General features: G+C 44.7%; 1 protein-coding gene and 1 long non-coding RNA gene across 2 annotated transcripts; one reads left to right on the top strand and one right to left on the bottom strand.

The window, feature by feature from the left end:
• Nucleotides 1-2,778: 2,778 nt before the first annotated feature.
• On the top strand, nt 2,779-3,154 carry LOC124686276 (60S acidic ribosomal protein P2-2-like). Its single transcript, XM_047220249.1, has one exon. It carries the CDS (start codon nt 2,779-2,781, stop codon nt 3,100-3,102), a length of 324 nt encoding a protein of 107 aa, XP_047076205.1. The 3' UTR covers nt 3,103-3,154.
• Nucleotides 3,155-8,252: 5,098 nt separating this feature from the next.
• LOC124686275 lies at nt 8,253-9,059 on the bottom strand. The gene is made up of 2 exons (XR_006997772.1): nt 8,731-9,059; nt 8,253-8,643 (listed from the first exon to the last, which is right to left on the bottom strand). It is a non-coding gene; the product is annotated as an uncharacterized LOC124686275 (long non-coding RNA).
• Between the last annotated feature and the right edge of the window lie 14,362 nt (nt 9,060-23,421).

Here is a 23,421-nt window from a genome sequence, read left to right as displayed (position 1 = left end):
TCCGGTCGGACCGGGTGCTGGACCGGCCTGGACGTCGTCTTCTCCTCTCGCTCCTCCCTCGCGCGTCCATGAGATATCTTCATGTACAGCTCCATGTCCAGCTTCACGTCCATCTTGACGTCCGTCTTCATGTCCAGCTGCTCCTCTCCTCGTGCGATGCTCGTCTCCTCTTGATACCTGATGATACATAAGTAATAGGACTTAGGCAGTATAAAGTTCTCATCAATCAAAGTATCGTTTAGAAACAAGTTCACTTGTTGTTTAAGTAGCTTCGCACGAGGTCGTGTCATTGGTCCAATCCTGACTTCATTGGACTTGAGCTTCACAGCAGGTTCATCTTCAGTTGGTAATGACGGAGGTAGTAGTGAGGTAGGGATGTCCTCATCACTTATTCCATAGAAAACAATGAAAGGCTCCCGTTAGCTAGGAACCCCCGAGAGGCCCTCTAAGGGAAACATGAAGGCTCATTCGGTCTAGTAGACTCTTAGCGAGCATCTCATGCACGCACTACAAAAGTCGTCTCCGCCAACAACCGCTGATCCATCTGCAAGACCTACATCTGCATAGCCCCTGTTAAGTCTACCGTCGAGGCCACCATGACGCCAGACAATGCCTCCATCCTGCACGTCTCCACCATCACGCGACATACGCCAAGGTTTCGCTGCACCATGCCACCAAGACTCGTCGTTGATAATGCGCAAAAAGCAGCACCGCTCCACCTCGAGACCACTCCAATCAGTGTGCGCCCCAAAAACGCTGCCCTTAAGAGGGAGATTGGTATTCAAAGCGCCGCCAACGTCTGATCCAAGAGACCACATCTAGAATTTCAGAAGCGGCCAACAACAGCCGTTCCACCCCTCCTCAAGGTAATCAGAAGCTCACGCTCTGATTATTTCTTTGTCTGCAATTTTTTTAGGCATTTTTCCACATAATGCAGCTGAATTTCCTAGGAGTAGCCATTTGCTTTCTTTCGCTGTCAATTATTCTTTCGTGCTACTGCATACGTCTTGTGCAACTGCAGCTGCTTTGCCCTGATGAAAGGACCAAACCTGCGGTGTAGCTGAATTATATAATGTTGCAAGTGTAGTGTGGTGTAACAGTGAAAGTCTACGGGTTATAACATCTCTAGTATGTAGGGACCTGAATGGCATTGCATAGTTATAAGTATCAAAGCACCGGGGTAGCAAACAAGATGAAATGTTTCAAAACCAATCACTCTTGGAGTACTAGTGTGCAAACATGAGCCACCATGAGCTACCAAGATAGCATTATGCTGCTTCGAAATGGTAGAAGTAGCTTGACATATTTTATAATTTGCCGCACAAAACTTTGGATCTTTATAATTTTTCACGGGTTACTTGGTTTTTAATCATTTGCCACACATTACATTGACATCTTTATGATTTTTGATATTTATCTCTTTACACCTCTATTAACTTTTTATATTGCAAAATATGCTATGAAATACAGTAAATTATACCGGCTGGCCGGCCTTGGCAACTGATCAGCCAGATCAATTCCATGCAAAAGAAAGATCAACCAGACCAACTGGTTCCTTGTGCACCGGAGGAGAACAGGAGAACCGATAAACAAAGGAGCTGGACGAAATCCGGGGTGGACGGTAGATGTTTAGCACTCCTGCGCTGCCGTATCGCCTGACCCAGGGGCGGGCCCAGATTTTTCATTATGGGTATTCAAAATTATAAAAATAATTATATGAATTTTTTTGTAAAATAATTTAATTATGGAGTAATGAACACACATATTTCATATTTTCTTGAGAAACCTTCACATTGAAGGATATTTGTGCCTAAGAAAATATGGATTTACCAAAATAAGTGTACGAATGTTTAAATTCTTAAAATTTCGAACGATTGAAGCTAACATGAAAAAGTAATAGTAGAACAAACACTATATGATCTTTCTTATAACAGAAATACATGCACCAAAGTTATTTTGCAAAGAAAAAAAATCAAATGCATACATGGGGGATTGAACTCAAGACCAAATGAATAGGTAGTTCATGCCAAACCATTACACTACGTCAACAATCTTGTCATATTTGGACCGTTTTGCTTTTCATATATTTATTGAACATTTATTTATATATATATCACAATATTTTTCAAATTATTTGGGTATTCGGTCACCCAGGCAGGTGTGACGTGGGTCACGAGAGCGAAATGTTTCCTCTTTCCCCAGGCAGGCGGTGTTTTTGGGCTATTAAAAATTTACTTTTCCATCCTTACAAAAATGATCTGAGGGAGTATTATATGGATACCATATGAAAATACGTTGGATGCACGACGTATCCAACGATATTGATTTCGCAATAATTTATTCTAAAAACTTATTTACTCTAAAATCCTGATCAAATTTTATATAATTTGATTTATAAATAAATAAATAAAATATAAGGCTTGTTTATTACTAAAACGGATGATCAAATTTTATATAATTTGATTTATAAATAAATAAATAAAATATAAGGCTTGTTTATTACTAAAACGGATGTAGTAACAACTCCTAGTCGTGGCCGGCTCCGGTCTTATTCCCTTCTCGTTTCCGTCGCGGTCACGAAAGCTAGAGACTCCCGGAAAAGTAGGCGCCAAGTCCCTTCGCCGCCGGATTCGCAGCGCGCAAGAAACCCCGCCACCGGCCGCCTATATATACACCACCGCCGCCGCCCACACCAGGCCACCACACCACCACTTCGTACATCCGGCCACCGACCCGCCGAATCCACAACACCGCCGCCGCCGCCGCCCGATCGAGAAGATGAGGTTCGTCGCGGCGTACCTGCTCGCCACCCTGGGCGGGAACGCGAGCCCGACCAAGGCCGACGTGCGCGCCATCCTCGGCTCCGTGGGCGCCGAGGTGGACGAGGCCAAGCTCGAGATGCTCTTCAGGGAGGTGGACGGCAAGGACCTGCCCGCCCTCATCGCCGCCGGCAGGGAGAAGCTCGCCTTCGCGTCCCGCGGCGCCGCCGCCGCCACCCCTGCCGCCGCCGCCGGTGCTGCCGAGGAGAAGAAGGAGAAGGTCGAGGAGAAGGAAGAGGAGGAGGACGAGGAGGACCTCGACATGTTCAGCCTCTTCGACTGAGCCACCGACCGCGCCATGCCGATCTGCTGTTCACCGTAGCTAGTTGTCTGTGTATCCCCGATCTGCGTTTCTTGGTTCTAGTATCTAGATGTTGTTGAGACTTTAGTTTGGAAGTACGATCGAGTAGTGTCTTCTGATGGGAGTTTTACTGATTGGTGAAGTCTTGTGTTGCTATGTTCCGGATCTAGTATGAAGAAATCCTCTGATTTACTCTGCATTACAGTTCATGTTCCTATGAATTAGCGGTCTAATGCCTGGCAAGGAACCATTGTTGATATTGCTTATTCGTCTTCCGTCATGATTTGTGCTGAATCTGAAAAGCCAGATCAATTGTGTTTGCTTTTCTCGCGTTGTGAATATTGCATCTGTTTTTGTTTGTCTGTCAGATTCGGAGTACTTGTTTTTGGTATACATGTTGAGGGTATGTAGTTGCAGATTCATGGCAGCATCAGGAAGACAAGGAGCGTCCCGCATGTTGCTTGTCATGTTTATCTTCAGAATTTCAGTGTGAAACATCATGTTGAATTAGGATGGGGAACCATCAGCTTTGTTTTTACCTTCTTTGGTGCCAAGGGATCAGCTTTTATTACATTACACAAGAGTCAATGTTTGTTTCATGCACACATGGTTTATTAGAAAAAGTTTCAGGAGAACGTGACAGTAATGGTCTCTAGAGGTCAAATTATATTCATTTTATTTTGAATAACTATGCTTATTTGCTACTGTTACTTGCTCCTTGTTGGACCTAACTAGTAGAACAGACCTTGATTTTGTCTTTTGCTCTTATAACCAGAATGATTTGTGCTGAACCTGAAGAATCGGAACAATTGCATGTTTTTTCTAGAGAGTTAGGCTGACACGTGGGTCTAAGAAAATTACAGTAAAAGCCAAAATTTAGAACCGTCTAAAACATGCCACATCAGCATGACAATGGAACCTCACATGTTATAATCCTCGTTAGCATGGATGAAGATGACGATAAGTGTTTTTTTGAAAAAAGTGTTACACAATGTGGCTAGTTTTTTTTTTTGTGGCAAAACACAATTTGGTTTTGTTGTTATAGTTGAGCCAATTGTGGTGATTTTTATAATTTTCCCTAAGGAAGAGGGAACTAATTAATTTCGCCTTTTCCCATAATTCTTTTTCCCCAACTCTACACCATAACCATGAACATGAGATGGGGTTTGCCTGCGCCCGATCCGGGGCGCCACAACCGTTTCTTGAGCAGTGCACGGGCTCAGTTTCCTTTTCTCCCAACTTGTCCCCTTTTTCGGTTAACAAAAATCCAAAACACCATCCCCCACTTGTCCCTTTTTCGGTTAACAAAAATTCAAAATACCATCCTAATGGACTCCTTACAAAGTAATTTGGCGAAGGAACTGCACGGAAAACGGTTCCTCTTGGTACTACATGATGTTTGGTACATAAATAGAGTTGGAGATACGATGCAGTGTGGTACTAGATGATGTGTGATACATAAATAGAGTCGGAAAATGGTTACTCTTGGTACTAGATGATGTTTGGTAGCACATAAATAAAGTTGGAGCTACAAAAGATATTTTTTTTGGTTTTCCTCCGGGGTCATCCACGCGGGTGACTCCGGAGGCTCCAAACCCTAGCCGCCGCGACCTCCTTCACCTGCTGTCCCAGCCGTCGCCAGTGCCGGTGGTGGTGGCGGCACCCGACCGTCGACGGTGGGCAGGGGGAGAGGCGCACCAGGCGGCCAGTCCTACACGCTGAGGGCGGCGGTGCGCTCATGGCGGAGGAGCTGACCATGCGTTTGGGAGCTGATCTGTTCTTGTGTCCACCACCATCTGATGACCTTCACGTCTTCTCAACCCTTGGCGTCGTTGCAGAAAATCTTGCCGGCGACCATCGCCAACACAAGGCCTCTTATGGACGATTACGACGAGACATGTAGATTACTGAAGTAAGGGCAATAAGTCCCTGTGGCTGCCTCAAAAATCTCCTTGAAAATGTTCTCCGCACTGAAATCCTGAGAAATATGAATCCACATAACAAGGTCAAAATGTCCATCCTTTTTGTCATGCCTATCCTTTTTCTCACAGGAACGAACAAGTTGTATAATGGTTGATTTTCTAGAACCAGCGATGCCATGAATGCCAATTACAGAGTAACATTGAGCACTATTGGTGTCAGGTTGACCATCTTCTTCCTCTCTTGAAGCATTTCTACGGTTTTTCACAATCTTTATCTCATCCGATTACCGCTGTTGGAGGCATCGCAGTAGTGACTGCAGCTCGGGAGTTGTCAGCAACAGCATGGCTCCGGTTAGCATTACTATGTAAGTGTAGTACCAGACCCTAGAATACCATAAATGTCAACTACATCCCCTTTGTATCACGGAGAATTCTTGTTATCTGCTTACAAACGTTTCAGCAAGTTACCTTTCTTTTGCCAGTAGTACCATCTGAAGTATATGTGCCACTTTTGCTTCGCCTTGACTGGTGTGGTTGCGCAATAGTTTATTGTAGGGTTGTTTTTAACGAGATGATTTCTTGTGCTTCACCAATCAGATGTTCTACCTTTTCCATATTTTTCTTCAGAATAATATATAAAGGCCCCATGATAGTGCAAGTTGATTCCATATCAACGTTCTGCAAAAGCAACTAATTTCCAGATCAAAACTTTGAGTGTAGAAATATTTTGAAACTTTAAGTTTGACACCAAGATTGTAATCTCTTTCAGTTTTATAATTTACAAATTCTAGAAACTAATACAGCAGTACATAGATAATAATGTTTTTTTGTAGGGAATCCATATGACTACTCAGGTTAGAGTTTGTAGGTCGGCACAAATAATTAGCAATGAATAATTACCAACAGAGAATTTATATTTAGCCAATTGGATGGAATTTAGCACAAGGTGTAGGTGGTACATGTTGATAATGTGTGAAGCCAAATGATCGAAGGACCAGTCTCGGTAGTAAGGGGCACCCTCAATTGCCTTGCTTAGCCAGTTGAATATGCAGATACAGAAGTTCTTGAAATCAAAAGACCTGCGCCACAATGAGATCCTCTACACCGAGAAAGCCAAGCTTGTGGAAGCTGACACGTAGCAGTTCTTCTGATCTAGGCACACATCACCACAACCAGCACAATCCCTGCGGCACTAGCTGCAGAAGTGCCACAACAAGAAGAAAACATGTAGGCTAGAGATATAGTATGGAACATACTAACAAGAAACCCAAACCTGCAGCAACAGAATAGATTTTTCTCCGGCGATTCATAGCCAATGTCACAACTAGCACAGTCTCTAATGCACATGCTGCATCTGCTTCACCCACCGGAGCTGCTCCTCCTGATTCAAAAATAATCGACGAGGTCGAGGATTTCTTCAGCTTCGTACAAAGGGTTCTTCAGGTCCCTCATCATGGTATCCAGGTCAGTGCGACGGCTCTCGAACATAATCAGAGAGACCGGGCTCCACACGGCCAAGACCATGTACCTCCGCGTCAGCTTATGTGTACGGTCTTCGATATGTTCAACGAATCATCGGCTATTGATGAGAGTTATACCGTCTACACGCTCACTCTGAACTCGCCGTCCACGATGGTGACTCAACTTCATGTGACATGTCCGCGCTACTACTACTCTTCATGCGCTCCGACACAATGGTTTCTACATTCTTCAACCTAGAAGAGTGGTTCAAAGATCCCATTGCCAACACACCTTTCGAGATAGCGCACGGCATGTCCCAGTGTAGTTTAGCCAAGATTGATACTTTGTATAACAATGCCATGAACCATGCATGCATTGGCGAACAACAACCTCGCCATGTATATTGTGTTGAAAGGGGCTCATGGCATCTTCCACGGGCTCAACTCGTCGATCAACGTCGGTGGGGGCCATGGCATAGCCACTGTGGCCATTGTCAAGGAGTTCCCACAAATCACCTGCAACATGTTGGACCTAGAACAAGTCATCAGAAAGTTACCTAGTTGTGGCATGGTGAAATACATCATTGGTGACATGTTTGAGTTTATTGCAGCTCAAACATGTCAGCAACAATGTACTTCACCGTGCAACAACTAGGTGCCTTTTAGAATCACTTGATCTACGTCCAGCATGTTGCAGGTGATTCGCAAGAAATCCTTAGCAATGGCCACAACGGATATGCCATGGCCTCCACCGACGTCGATCAGTGAGCTTAGCCCGTGGAAGATGCCACGATCCTCTTTTAGCACAATATCCGTGAAGAGGTTGTTGTCCGCAAGGCAGGCATGGTTCATGGCATCGCTATACGATGCATCAATGTTGGTCAAACTCTATGGGGACATGTCGTACGCTATCTCGAAAAATGTGTTGGTAGTAGGATCTATGAACCACTCTTCTAGGATGATGAATGTGGAAAGCATTGTGTCGGGGTGCGTGAAGAGAAGCAGCAACACAGACATGCCGCAGGAAGTTGAGTCATCGTCATGGAAGAAGAGGCCAGAGTGAACGTGTAGATGGTATGGCTCTCACCAACAAGTAATGATTCGTCGAAGATGCCAGAGTGGATAAGCACATGCATAAGCCGGCGGAGACATCCGAGTTTGACCACATGGAGCTCAGTCTTTGTGATGATGTCCAAGATGATCGTCGCTTTGCTGTGGCGGTCGATGGTGTTGGGGATGCCAATTACAACTGCACACCTGATCGCCAAGGAATTGAGATGAGAGAGTTTCATAGTTGTGGAGCTCAGTGTGACCTTGCATCTTCTGGGGTTCAACACTTTGAGCACGCAACATATTGCTGCACATGGCACACTGTCATCACAAAGACAAGGTGATATAAATTGTGTTTATTGGTTGTGCTAGTAGCAAGTACTTGTATAATTCAGAAGAGTTCTATGTAACAAAACAACACCTCTCCTACGCCATAGTGATGAAGCCATTAGCTGTACTACCTCTCATCAACTGTAAATATGGCAGAAAATTAACCACAAACAGCATATGTCCTATTCTCCACGGGGAATACATGGCGACTATTGTGCTTCGGCTAAAAGATAGATCAAATGGATTTTTTTCGAAAATGGATAGGTTTGGGATTTTGCAAAATAATTGAAAGTAAAGCACCCACTCCAGTCAAGACGAGATGGTCTACAACTAAACAACACAAGCATATGAGACAGTGAGAAGAATAAACTTGCAGGACAATATAATTTTCAGATTTTTGTTATTACAAGCACACTGGACAGATCGACCAACAAATGATAAAACAAATTCAGTAGCAAACAATCAAGATTAGGGGCAGAAGAAAAGGTGTCTTGGACAAGGGACAGAGACACATCACAAGGGTACTATATATATATTGCACAAGGCACTACCCTGATTGCCGCTAAGCCGAGGTCGTCCGAAAACTCGTCATTGAATGCTCTTGGGAACGAGGCCAGGGTTAGTGCAGAGGGAAGAAGGCTCTGCCTTGGTAGATCAATCCGTGGTAGGACTAGAACGGGCAGAGTTATCGATTCGTAGCAGACAGACAAACCATACCAGTACTAAGCACGGAGAGACTTGTCCAGAGCAACCGTACCTACCTAAGCAATTTGATGCAGTTTACACAGGTTGGAAATCCCATAAGAAATCACACGTTCGAGTGGATCTAGAGGTTAGAGGTAGATTACCAGGTCCGGATTCCAGAAACGGCGAGGGTCGAATCCGGCGGCTGGTGCAGGTGTTGCAGGGCGGCCGGCGACCGGCTGACGGAGGACGATCCCGGCCGTGAGAGGAGGAGGTCGGGGATGGGGCGCTCAGCGACTGGACTGGAGACGTGCGCATCGATTTCCGGCAGGGCGCAGGGCGCATGGCGCATGGAGGCGGAAACACCGAAGCTCAGCTCATGCGCCGTACGTGTGTGCATGAGTTCGGTAGCCAGTGGAAGCAAAACTGAACGGTGGGGAAGGTTTCCATGCTAGCTCGGCTGAAAACGCGTGGCCACACCACCATCCATGTGGGGTGGGTGTGTGTGCGGCCGTGCGGGTGGAGGTTGGGAGGTTGAAAGGCTAATGATATTAGGTACAACATGTAAACATGTAAGTCTGTTGCAATCCCTGTCCTCTCAGCGCTTTGACGGTGCGCATCGCTGTGTGGGGCCGCCACCGACCACCCTCTCCCTGCACCGCAATTTGAGAGAGAGCGCGACCGACCACCCTCTCCCCGCACCGCAATTTGAGATAGAGAGGGCCGGAGAAACAAAGGGACCCGCGACGACGGAGGCAAGGCGCCGGTCGCGCGCGGCTCCACCAATCCCGCCTGTCTGTGTTGAGCCTGTGTCCGAGGGTTGCTGCCCTGCACTCCAGCGATCCGGCCACCACCACGCGCCGGCGGCGACGCTGGCCATGGAGGGTTATCGCTGCCGTCGTCCTCCATGTGCAAATCTCTCCATGGGGAGCCCTCCGTCCCGGTGTCCTCCATGGGCCGCTCCACCGCAGCAGGCCTCCGACGACCTCGCCGGGAACAACTGCGCGGCCGGTGAGGCGCCTCTCCTCTTATATCTCTCTCACACACTAGAACGGTCAGGAGAGGGGCTTGGAGGCAGGGTCGGGGGCCGCGAATAACATACATATTTCTCAAAAGTGACACACGATTTAAGTTGGATCATGTCTTGCAAAATTTGTTGAGATATAGGTACGCTACGTACGATGGCGCAAAATAAAACTTGGTGGCCGGGGGACAAAGTTTGTCATCAAGAAATCGCTCTACTAGCTATTTCTAATTGACACACTCTATATTATCAAAGATGATATTGACTTTATTGCGATATTCGAATATTCCAATTAACCAATACCTCCACACAGTGGGTGTCCTCCGATTCCATTGCCAGAAATTAAGGATTACAAATTCTTTTCGGAAGTACTACTATGAACCCTCATCTTAGGACCCCTTCAACAACAACAAAAAACCCAGCTCGAGATCATTTCTAATTGACACACTCTATATTATCAAAGAAACAAAATCCGCCTTTTATGGAAAAGGTTTTTCCTACTGCCAAGGATAAACAAGATCATGGTGCTAGTCTTGTTGGTTTGCTTGACCGTCGTCTGTCCGATAAGGATCCTACGGCTCAGGTTCAGCCGTCCACGTCCGACGGGTCCTTTCAGCACTTAAATCTAGACCTTGGTCTTTATTCCTCTCGTCAGACAGCCGCGGCCGCTTCGCCTCCTCTGTCCTATCAAGCTCTGCAAACCCCAGGTTACTGTAGCACCGCTCCGTCCGCCTCGCCGGCGGAGCTCCTCGAAGTGATGGCAAACTTTCCGGTTGATCCAACTCCATTCATCCCTGGCCAGTACGAGCTGATCCAAGTGGCGCACCGTCCCCAACAATGCAGATACCATGTCACAGATGGGATTAGGGCGAAGCATGAGGACATCGCCATTGCTACTATCACGCCGCCGCCAGGTGATGCTATCCCCTTCGGTCTTGTCCGCAATATGCTGCGCAATCTTATCGAGATAGAATATGGCTTCACTTTGGAGATGGTTCAGCGCTGTCCTATTGGGACAGCTTTTATCAAAGTCAGTTCCTTTGCAGATAGAGATTGGTTAGTGAATCAGAGTCCTCATCAGTTTGCTGGCAGAACTATTTCTTTTGTCAATCACAATGAGGGGATTAACCATCGAGATTTCACCTATAATCAAGAGTGTTGGTTGCTGCTCCTTGCTTATCCCCTAGATCTCTGGAATTCTGAACATATCAAAAGGGTTGTCAAGGACTTTGGGGTTTTTGTAGCTTGGGATGAAGAAGCTAGCTGTTATGGTGCTATTGTGATTAAGGTTAGAGTGGCTGACCTCCAACACATTCCGCATTGTTGTGTGGTCACTGATGGGAATTCTTTCCAAGGGGAATCATGGACTGTCCCTATCTTTATACTCAGTCATGAAGATGATCCTCCTGCAGATGGGTCCACCCCTCATCCAATGCCAGTGCAACCTTTCCAGCCTGATTTTGTCCCTGGAGGACATGATGCTGTGCATAACCCTGCTCCTGTGTGGCCAGCTTGGGAGCCCCATCCTTTTCATGCTGGCTTTGATAATAATTTGAATCAAATGGGCAATGATCAGCAAGGCAATGTGCAGCAGAATATTAATTTACGGCAAAATATAGACTTTCTGTTTCCTGACAATGCTGCTCTGAACCTTAATGGGCCTCCTGGTGGCCTTGATCTCAATGTTGAGCCTGGTGAAGCTTTCATAGAGCTCAATGACCTTATTGCTCCTGGTCCTCAAAACCATGATGATTTGCAGCAGATGGAGATTGATCATGCAGCTCCTGGAGACAGCTCAGTTACTCTGACCATAAGCTCTGATCCCTCTGCTTCTGATGGCTCAGGAGGTTCAATTAATTGAGGTTTGGGTGGGCCACCTAATAATCTTCAGGTTGGCCTGGTTCTTGTACCTGAGGCCCATGGTGATCCTGGTTTTTTAGCCAGGGAGTCTGCTGCTGTCTGGAGGAAGTTCTTCAAGCCTTCTTCTGTCTCTGACAGTCATAGCACCTTCTCAGTTCCTACTGACTGGGTGACTTTTCTTATGTGCAAGCTTCTGACTCCAGAAAATTTTAAATGGACTTCTTCTCTTATGCAGTCAAAGGCCTGGGATATCATCACTAAAAGCTCTGATCATGACACTTTGGATCTTTTGTTGCCTTCCTCTTGTCCTGCTAAAACTCCACCTGTTTGTGCCATCCAAGAAGCCTGCAAGGAAGTCATGACTGGCTTCTCTACTCCCCAAGCTCCTAAGAAGACCTCTGGTCTCTGTGCTCCTCCATCTACCTCTAAGATACATTGCAATATAAAGAAGAGAGGCCCTCTGGTTATTTCTGAAGTCAGAAGGAGTGATAGAATTCAGGCTCAGTCTAAAGGGTATAGGAGGAAGACTTGTTTTGATAGAAATTGTTTAGCATGTGCTCCTCCCATCCCTGGCCTCAAAAGCAAGGTTGTGAAGAATTTATATGATAAATTTGGCCTCACTGATAAAGACAAGGTTGAAGTGGCTGAGGATGATGATGGTGTCTCCTCTCCTGGTGATGAAGACTCGGATGATAGTGATGAATAAACTCTGGTTGAGTCTGATAATAGTGATGAATATTCACAGGCATTTCATCACTTGCTTTTGGGAAGGATTGGTCCCTCTCTTTTGGGCTATCTTGTCTTTTATCCATGTTTGTCTTAGTTGCTGTCAAACTCTGAATACTATATATGGCCTTTTAATATTATGGTTTATGTTATGGTGGCCTGATGATGTTGAGCTGTGTATGATGTTTTTGGTGACCTGGTCCCTCTCAGGTTGCTTTTGGTGCAAATGTCTCTGTGACACCTGGCCTTCTCAGGTGATTTAGTCACTATTTATTGGAGTTCAGCCTGGTCTTTCTCAGGCTGTTGCCTTTTTGGTTTCTTGCATATTGCTGGTAATGTGCATGGCATTTTCCCTCCTATCTTGTATCCATGAGTATAGACCATACAAAGTTAAGTTGGAAAGTTTTGAATTGGAATGTAAGAGGTTTAAATGATAAGGATAAATGGACCATTATTTATGATAAAATTTAGGAAAGTGGCTGCCATATTATCTGCTTCCAAGAAACAAAGAGGGAATCTATAGACTTGGACTTCATCAGAAAATTCTACCCTAGGAGGTTTGATGGTTTTGCTTTTCAGCCCTCTGTTGGTAGATCTGAGGGGATCTTGACTGTTTGGGATAGTGCAATGCTTTCTGGGGATTGTGTGTTTCAGAACTCTTTTGCCCTTTCGGTTGATTTTAAATCAGCAAAAGATGATGGTTCTTGGACTCTAACCAATATTTATGCTCCATGTCAGGATGCACAACAATTAGCCTTTATATCCTGGTTTCACAATATCCAGGTAGCCGATGATGTTGATCGGCTAATTGTGGGAGATTTTAATTTGATCGAGCACCCAGCTGACGGAAATAAACCAGGTGGAAATATTAATGAGATGCTTTTGTTTAATGAGGCTATTAGTAATGCTGGGTTTGATTGAAATTCCTTTAAAAGGCAGAAAGTTCACTTGGAGTAATATGCAAGCTGCCCCCCTTTTGCAGAGGCTAGATTGGTTCTTTACTTCCCTTTCTTGGACAACCTCATACCCAAATACTATAGCTATGCCTCTAGCCATGACAACTTCTGATCATGTTCCTTGTGTCATATCTTTTCAAACCTCTATCCCAAAAGCACAGGTCTTTAGATTTGAAAATAGATGGTTGCACTTGGAAGGTTTCTTGCCTCTTGTTGAGAAGGCTTGGACACATTCTATACATTATGCAGATGCTGCTAAGAGGATCACAACCAAGTTTAAGGTTTTGAGGAAGGTCTTAAAGCAGTGGGCTAAATCTCTCCCCTCCCTTAAGGATGAAATTGAGGACTGTAACTCTGTCATTGCTCTCTTCGATTCTGTAGAAAATTTCAGGTCTTTAATTTCTTCAGAAGTTAGCCTGAGAATCTCTCTCAAAAGTCATCTTGCAAAGCTCTTAAAACAGCAATTGGCTTACTGGAAGCAGAGAGGGAAGATCAAATGGGCCACTTTGGGAGATTCCAACTCTAATTTTTTTCATTCAATTGCAACTGTCCAGAAGAGAAAGAATCATATTGCAACTCTCACCCATTCTGATGGTTCTGTTGCCACCTCTCATGAGGGCAAGGCTAAGTTGCTTTTGGATTCTTACAAAGATAGATTGGGTCAGACTGCTCCAACTTCAAATTCCTTTGATATGGCTAGCCTGCTTGCTTCTTCTATAGATCTATCCCTCTTAGGGGAACCTTTTTCACATAAGGAGATTGATGATGTGGTCAAAGATTTTCCTTGTAATAAGTCTCCTGGGCCTGATGGATTTAATGCAGAATTCTTAAGAAAATGTTGGCCAGTGGTAAAAAAAGATTTTTATGATCTTTGCAATCAATTTCATCAAGGAGATTTATGCTTAGAGAGCATTAATAATTGTTTTATTACACTGGTGCCTAAAAAGCAGGATGCTGCCACCACAAATGATTATAGGCCAATATCTCTTCTAAATTGCACTCTCAAGCTATTGACCAAGATTCTAGCCAACAGATTGCAGAGAGTGATCATGCAGCTTATACATGAAAATCAATATGGATTTATTAAATCAAGAACAATCGAAGATTGCCTCTCTTGGGCTTATGAATATTTGCACCAATGTCACAAGTCGAGGAAAGAGTTGGTCATTTTTAAACTGGACTTTGAGAAAGCTTTTGATAAAGTGGAGCATAGTTTCATTATGAAGGTCCTTGAATACAAGGGTTTTGGGCTGAAATGGTGTCAATGGATCAGGCTCATTCTTAATTCAGCCACTTCTGCAGTTCTTCTCAATGGAGTGCCTGGTTCTGTCTTTCACTGTAAGAGAGGAGTTAGACAAGGAGATCCCCTCTCTCCTCTCCTCTTTGTTTTAGCTGCTGATTTTCTGCAGACCATTGTTAATAAGGCTATGCGAGATGGGTTTCTTACCAGGCCACTGCCTTTGACTTCCTCGGTAGACTTCCCTATAATTCAGTATGCTGATGACACTCTTCTTATACTTCATGCTGATGAGGAGCAACTGTTGTTTCTGAAGGATTTACTGATTGATTTTGGGAATGCCTCTAGGTTAAAGGTTAACTATGATAAGTCTAATTTAATTCCAATCAACACTTCAGAAGAGAGGTTACAGGTGCTTCTGCACACTCTGCAATGTCAAGAAGGTTCATTGCCTTTCACCTATCTTGGACTTCCTCTGAGTACAACAAAACCATCAAAGGAGTTTTTCATGCCCATTCTTCAGAGTGCTCAGAGGAGACTTTCTGCCTGTTCAATGTATCTTAGGTATGGTGATAAACTAAGATTGGTCAACTCTGTTTTGTCCACTCTGCCAACTTTTTATATGAGTACTCTCAGATTATATCAGTGGGTTCTTAAGGAGTTTGATAAATACAGAAGGCATTGCCTTTGGAGAAAAAAGGATCTGGAGGAGCATGGCCATCCTCTGGCAGCATGAGAGATGGTGTGCAAGCCCAAAGATCAAGGAGGACTAGGAGTGGTGAATCTAAGCATTCAGAATAAATGTTTGTTAATGAAGCATCTCCACAAATTCTATAATAAAGCAAATTTGCCCTGGGTCAAGTTGTTATGGGAGGTCTATTATGTCAATGCTCTGCCCCCTGCTAAGTCAAGAGATATCTCCTTTTGGTGGAGAGATTGTTTGAAAAGTTTGGCAGATTATAAAGGTTTGGCTAAATGCTCCATTGGAATAGGTTCCTCAATCATGTTGTGGACAGATTCTTGGTCTGATGTGTCACTGAATTTGCAGTTTTCGCATCTGTACTCTTTTACTGTTAATGAATCAATCTCTCTCCATCAAATGAAGTCCTTAGAGCATTTGTCAGATTTGTTTCACCTGCCTCTTTCAAATGAAGCATTTGCTCAGTTCCAAGTCCTTCAAGAAGTTATACTGAATATTCCTGACAGTGCTGATCCTGATTCTTGGGAGGTTTTTGGGAATAATACAAGCTTCAAGGTATCCAAAGCTTATAAGCACTTTGTTGGGCAACATCTAGTTTGCCCGATTATCAAAAAGCTTTGGAAAACTTGTTGTCAATCTAAGCACAAGGTTTTCTTCTGGTTGCTTTTGCAAGACAGGCTTAATTGATGTAGCCCCGGTCACCGACGTCGCTACACCAAGACCATCAAGTACAGCCCCGCCTATCGTCGACGCTACACCATGGCCAAAGAGTCCCCCAAGTGGACCTTCAACCCTCACCCACGCTACACGCGACAAGGTGAACTCCTTCCTCTCGATACTCGACCTCGTAGACACCTTGAATGGAATGCTACCTCATGTCGACATGTTATATGTCATTAGGTACAAGAGTCATCGAGGACCGGAGAGGAGGAACACCCATGGTGCAAGGAAGCAAGGGAAGGGAAGAGGAGCCATTCATCATGGTGCAAAGAAGAAGGAAAGAAGAAGAAGGAAGAGGAAGAAGAGGCAAGAGGGGAAAAGGGCCAGGCCGGCCCCAGGCCCGGTCTGACCGGCCCCCAGACCGGACTGCCCGGTTTCGACCGGATTCTCCGCCTGTGCCATCCGGAGCATGTCCCGGGGCCCCGAGAGCCCCGCCCGGTCACCGCCCGGTCCAGGATCCGGTTTGGACCGGATGGGCCGGTCCCAGACCCGGTCCAACCGGCCCTGTGACCGGATTTCACGGGTTTGACCCACCAACTTGTAACCGTTCGACCCGAGCTGCCTTGTGTGCCTATATAAGCACCCCGGTCGCCCCCTTACCTCTTTAGACAAGATTTAGGCTTAGAGATGACTTTGAGCTTTGTCTCCCTAGGGTTTCATCCCCTTTGTATCCAAGGCAACCCTTGATGGATGTATGGATTTGTGAGTGTGAGATTCTAGTGCTACCCACTCTCTCTCCCACTCCTTGATTCATCTCCCTCACCGATCTCTCACTCCGGGATTCTACCCCGCGTCTCTCCCGGGTTGATTCTATTGGCGTGGTCCATCGAGCCACGAGGGTAAGTATCGATTGTATCGGGTTGGTGTGCGTGCGTGAGTTCTTCGTGTTCTTCGTGTTCATCGTGTTCTTCGCGCTCTCCCTCTCTCCCTCCTTGGATTTCGGGTCAACCGCAAGATCGGGCCACAAACGGGGTCTTAGACCTCATCATATGGTATCAGCAGCCTTTGGTTTCCGCAGATTTGACCCTCCACCCACCCAATTTCGTCCCTAGAAAATTTTCCAAAAAATCCCCAAAAATAGCCCTAAATTGACTCTTGACCGATCTGTGATTTGGTTGCGTTTTGAGTGGTTTTGGTCCGTGGATTTGGTGTTGTTGTGCTTGATCTACTATTTCCCAAACTTTGAGCCTCCAATTCCATCGTTTCCCCTCGATTTGGTCGATTTGGTTTTGGTTTGGGGAAGAACAAGAGAGAGAAATCGTGCGATCCGGTTGAGCAGCCGGTCAACCGGGCCACAGACCGGCCGGCCCAGCCCAGAATCCGGTCGACCGGCCGCGCAACCGGCCAGGCCGGTCCAGGAGCCGGTCCGACCGGGCCCCAGACCGGGCGCAGCAACGCCCCCTCCTTCGACCTCGACGTCCGGCGATCTCCACCATCACCACCACCACCACCACCACCACCATCATCGCAGGTATAACTTGCAACTAGCCGTTGTAACCCCTCTTCCTTTTGCGATCTATCCCATCGAGCATTGCTTGTCTAGTGTTGCGAGACATTGCACGTGGCCCCGCATTGTGAGGTGTGTGTGTAGCGTTGAGTAAGGCACCCAAGCAAACACTCGTGTGGCAAGATAGCAAAAGCGAGGCTAACGCTAACATAGTGCGTGAAAAAGCCCCAAAAACACAAAAAAGAGTGCAAGTAGCACCATACATCCATACATCCATACATCCATTCGCCCATACATACAAAGTGTCCAAGTGCCACCAAAGATACAAACGAGTGCAAGTGCCACCATATACAAAAGAGCAAAAGCTTTTAAGCAAAGAGAGAGAAGAGAAGAGAGGTCACGTGTGAATCTAGTTGTCTCTTCCTTTGCAACCAAAGCTTTGCCTCTCCTTGTGTTAGTGTGACACCGAGCATCCGTACATACAATTTTCCGCTCACTTTTGGTTGCACTAACCCCGCTTATCTCGTGTGTGTGTTCCACATCCTTTTTCCGTGTTTATAGTGATCTTCGCATCAACACTTGGATTTTTGGATTTCCACCACTCTTAACAACATACTCGATCTTGGATTTGTCTTTTGGCTTTCCACAACACTCGCCTAACACCATATTTGCTAGCTTTTGCGTGTGGTTTTGCGTGTGTCCCCGATACACTTGATCTTACTTTTGACTTGGTGGATGGCCTCAATACTATCTTACCTTGGTAAGAGTGCGAGGTAGTCTCCTTCCACTAACATACACCATATAGATACCATCGTGCTAACATGGATAGCGAAGATGAAGATACGGAGGAGTACACGGAGCACTTCGAGGAGGATTCCTCTTCAAGCACCGCGGATGTGGAGGAACATGTGGAGCTCTACTCCGACTATAGCTCCGCAAGCATCATAGGCATGTCCGACATCGAGGAGCTCGACAACGACCATGGCTCCCCAAGCATCACCGACATCTCCGACATCGAGGAGCTCGACAACGACCATGGCTCCCCAAACATCATCGACATGGACGACATGGTGGAGCACCACCTTGAGGACGACCTCGCCGAGCTCTACATCGACAACGGTTCATCAAGCATGGACGACATGGTGGAGCAACGCCACACCTATGACATCGACACCATGGCGGAGCCTCACCCAGTCACCAACTTGGCCAATGGAGCTACATATGAAGATAGAGGACCTCCACGATGGCACCATCATATGGATCATCAAGAGCGTCCCCATGATGGCGTGTATTTCACACGTTCGTTGGGCAACCCCAAGAGGAAGGTATGATGCGCACAGCAGCAAGTTTTCCCTCAGAAAGAAACCAAGGTTTATCGAACCAGGAGGAGCCAAGAAGCACGTTGAAGGTTGATGGCGGCGGGATGTAGTGCGGCGCAACACCAGAGATTCCGGCGCCAACGTGGAACCTGCACAACACAACCAAAGTACTTTGCCCCAATGAAACAGTGAGGTTGTCAATCTCACCGGCTTGCTGTAACAAAGAATTAACCGTATTGTGTGGAAGATGATTGTTTGCAGAGAAAATAGTAAAACAAGTATTGCGAGCAGATTTGTATTTCGAGTATTAAAGAATGGACCGGGGTCCACGGTTCACTAGAGGTGTCTCTCCCATAAGATAAAAGCATGTTGGGTGAACAAATTACGGTCGGGCAATTGACAAATAGAGAGGGCATAACAATGCACATACATGACATGATAAGTATAGTGAGATTTAATTGGGCATTACGACAAAGTACATAGACCGCCATCCAAGCTGCATCTATGCCTAAAAAGTCCACCTTCGAGGTTATCATCCGAACCCCCTCCGGTATTAAGTTGCTAACAACGAGACAATTGCATTAAGTATGGTGCGTAATGTAATCAACAACTACATCCTCGGACATAGCGCCAATGTTTTATCCCTAGTGGCAACAGCACAACACAACCTTAGAACTTTACGTCACTTGTCCCGGTGTCAATGCAGGCATGAACCCACTATCGAGCATAAGTACTCCCTCTTGGAGTTAAAAGTAAAAAACTTGGCCAGAGCCTCTACTAGAAACGGAGAGCATGCAAGATCATAAACAACACATATGTAATAACTTGATAATTAACATGACATGGTATTCTCTATCCATCGGATCCCGACAAACACAACATATAGAATTACAGATAGATGATCTTGATCATGTTAGGCAGCTCACAAGATCCAACAATGAAGCACAATGAGGAGAAGACAACCATCTAGCTACTGCTATGGACCCATAGTCCAGGGGTGAACTACTCACTCATCACTCCGGAGGCGACCATGGCGGTGTAGAGTCCTCCGGGAGATGAATCCCCTCTCCGGCAGGGTGCCGGAGGAGATCTCCAGAATCCCCCGAGAGGGGATCGGCGGCGGCGGCGTCTCCGCAAGGTTTTCCGTATCGTGGTTTTTTCGCATCAGGGGTTGCGCGACGGAGGCTTTAAGTAGGCGGAAGGGCGAGTCGGGGCCGGACGAGGGGGCCACACCATAGGGCGGCGCGAGCCCCCGGGCCGCGCCGCCACGTGGTGTCGCCACCTCGTGGCCCCACTTCGTATGTTCTTCGGTCTTCCGGAAGCTCCGTGGAAAAATAGGCCCCCGGGTCTTTGTTTCGTCCAATTCCGAGAATATTTCGTTACTAGGATTTCTGAAACCAAAAACAGCGAGAAAACGAGAACCGGCACTTCGGCATCTTGTTAATAGGTTAGTTCCGGAAAATGCACGAATATGACATAAAGTGTGCATAAAACATGTAGGTATCATCAATAATATGGCATAGAACATAAGAAATTATCGATACGTCGGAGACGTATCAAGCATCCCCAAGCTTAGTTCCGCTCGTCCCGAGCAGGTAAAACGATAACAAAGATAATTTCTGAAGTGATATGCCATCATAACCTTGATCATACTATTTGTAAACATATGTAGTGGATGCAGCGATCAAAACAATGGTAATGACATGAGTAAACAAGTGAATCATAAAGCAAAGACTTTTCATGAATAGTACTTCAAGACAAGTATTAATAAGTCTTGCATAAGAGTTAACTCATAAAGCAATAAATCAAAGTAAAGGCATTGAAGCAACACAAAGGAAGATTAAGTTTCAGCGGTTGCTTTCAACTTGTAACATGTATATCTCATGGATAATTGTCAACATAGAGTAATATAACAAGCACAATATGCAAGTATGTAGGAATCAATGCACAGTTCACACAAGTGTTTGCTTCTTGAGGTGGAGAGAGATAGGTGAACTGACTCAACATAAAAGTAAAGAGAATGGTCCTTCAAAGAGGAAAGCATCGATTGCTATATTTGTGCTAGAGCTTTTATTTTGAAAACATGAAACAATTTTGTCAACGGTAGTAATAAAGCATATGAGTTATGTACATTATATCTTACAAGTTGCAAGTCTCATGCATAGTATACTAATAGTGCCCGCACCTTGTCCTAATTAACTTGGACTACCGGATCTTTGCAATGCACATGTTTTGACCAAGTGTCACAATGGGGTACCTCCATGTCGCCTGTACAAAGGTCTAAGGAGAAAGCTCGCATTTTGGATTTCTCGCTTTTGATTATTCTCAACTTAGACATCCATACCGGGACAACATGGACAACGAGATAATGGACTCCTCTTTAATGCATAAGCATGTGGCAACAATTATTATTCTCATATGAGATTGAGGATATATGTCCAAACTGAAACTTCCACCATGAATCATGGCTTTAGTTAGCGGCCCAAAGTTCTTCTCTAACAATATGCATGCTCCAACCATGAAGGTGGTAGATCTCTCTTGCTTCAGACAAGACGGACATGCATAGCAACTCACATGATACCCAACAAAGAATAGTTGATGGCGTCCCCATAAACATGGTTATCGCTCAACAAGCAACTTAATAAGAGATAAAGTGCATAAGTACATATTCAATACCACAATAGTTTTTAAGCTATTTGTCCCATGAGCTATATATTGCAAAGGTGAATGATGGAATTTTAAAGGTAGCACTCAAGCAATTTACTTTGGAATGGCGGATAAATACCATGTAGTAGGTAGGTATGGTGGACACAAATGGCATAGTGGTTGGCTCAAGTATTTTGGATGCATGAGAAGTATTCCCTCTCGATACAAGGTTTAGGCTAGCAAGGTTATTTGAAACAAACACAAGGATGAACGGTACAGCAAAACTCACATAAAAGACATATGGTAAACATTATAAGACTCCATACCAGTCTTCCTTGTTGTTCAAAACTCAATACTAGATATTATCTAGACTCTAGAGAAACCAAATATGCAAACCAAATTAGCAAGCTCTAAGTATTTCTTCATTAATGGGTGCAAAGTATATGATGCAAGAGCTTAAACATGAGCACAACAATTGCCAAGTATCAAATTATCCAAGACATTATAGCAATTTACTACATGTATCATTTTCCAATTCCAACCATATAACAATTTAACGAAGATGAAACTTCGCCATGAATACTATGAGTAGAGCCTAAGGACATATTTGTCCATATGCAACAGCGGAGCGTGTCTCTCTCCCATAAAGTGAATGCTAGGATCCATTTTATTCAAACAAAACAAAAAACAAAAACAAACCGACGCTCCAAGCAAAGTACATATATAAGATGTGACGGAATAAAAATATAGTTTCGAGGGAGGAACCCGATAATGTTGTCGATGAAGAAGGGGATGCCTTGGGCATCCCCAAGCTTAGACGCTTGAGTCTTCTTATAATATGCAGGGGTGAACCACCGGGGCATCCCCAAGCTTAGAGCTTTCACTCTCCTTGATCATATTGCATCATACTCCTCTCTTGATCTTTGAAAACTTCCTCCACACCAAACTCGAAACAACTCATTAGAGGGTTAGTGAATAATAAAAATTCACATGTTCAGAGGTGACACAATCATTCTTAACACTTCTGGATATTGCATAAAGCTACTGGACATTAGTGGATCAAAGAAATTCATCCAACATAGCAAAAGAGGCAATGCGAAATAAAAGACAGAATCTGTCAAAACAGAACAGTCCGTAAAGATGGATTTTATTAGGCCACCAGACTTGCTCAAACGAAAATGCTCAAATTGAATGAAAGTTGCGTACATATCTGAGGATCATGCTCGTAAATTGGCGTAATTTTCTGAGCTACCTACAGGGAGATAGACCCAGATTCGTGACAGCAATGAAATCTGGAACTGCGCGATAATCCAAATCTAGTACTTACTTTTCTATCAAAGACTTTACTTGGCACAACAAAACTCAAAACTAAGATAAAGAGAGGTTGCTACAGTAGTAAACAACTTCCAAGACACAAATATAAAACAAAAATACTGGAGTAAAAACATGGGTTGTCTCCCATAAGCGCTTTTCTTTAACGCCTTTCAGCTAGGCGCGAAAAGTGTAACTCAAGTAACATCAAGAGATGAAGCATCAACATCATAATTTGTTCTAATAATAGAATCATAAGGTACCTTCATTCTCTTTCTAGGGAAGTGTTCCATACCTTTCTTGAGAGGAAATTGATATTTAATGTTACCTTCCTTCATATCAATAGTAGCACCAACGGTTCGAAGAAAAGGTCTTCCCAATATAATGGGGCAAGATGCATTGCATTCAATATCCAAGACAACAAAATCAACGGGGACAAGGTTATTGTTAACCATAATATGAACATTATCAACCTTCCCCAAAGGTTTCTTTTTAGCATTATCAGCGAGATTAACATCCAAATAACAATTCTTCAATGGTGGCAAGTCAAGCATATCATAGACTTTTTTAGGCATAACAGAAATACTTGCACCAAGATCACACAAGGCATTACAATCAAAGTCTTTGCCTCTCATTTTAATGATGGGCTCCCAACCATCCTCTAGCTTTCTAGGAATAGAAGTTTCAAGTTTTAGTTTCTCTTCTCTAGCTTTTATGAGAGCATTTGTAATATGTTTTGTGAAAGCCAAATTTATAGCACTAGCATTGGGACTCTTAGCAAGTTTTTGCAAGAACTTTATAACTTCAGAGATATGGCAATCATCAAAATCTAAATCATTACAATCTAAAGCAATGGGATTATCATCCCCAAAGTTGGAAAAAATTTCAGCAGTTTTATCACAAGCAGTT

The sequence above is a fragment of the Lolium rigidum genome, chromosome 2, assembly GCF_022539505.1.
Source record: "Lolium rigidum isolate FL_2022 chromosome 2, APGP_CSIRO_Lrig_0.1, whole genome shotgun sequence".
Taxonomy (NCBI): Eukaryota; Viridiplantae; Streptophyta; class Magnoliopsida; order Poales; family Poaceae; genus Lolium; species Lolium rigidum.
Note: the sequence above shows the minus strand (reverse complement) of the source record. Positions and strands in the feature narration are given on the sequence as shown.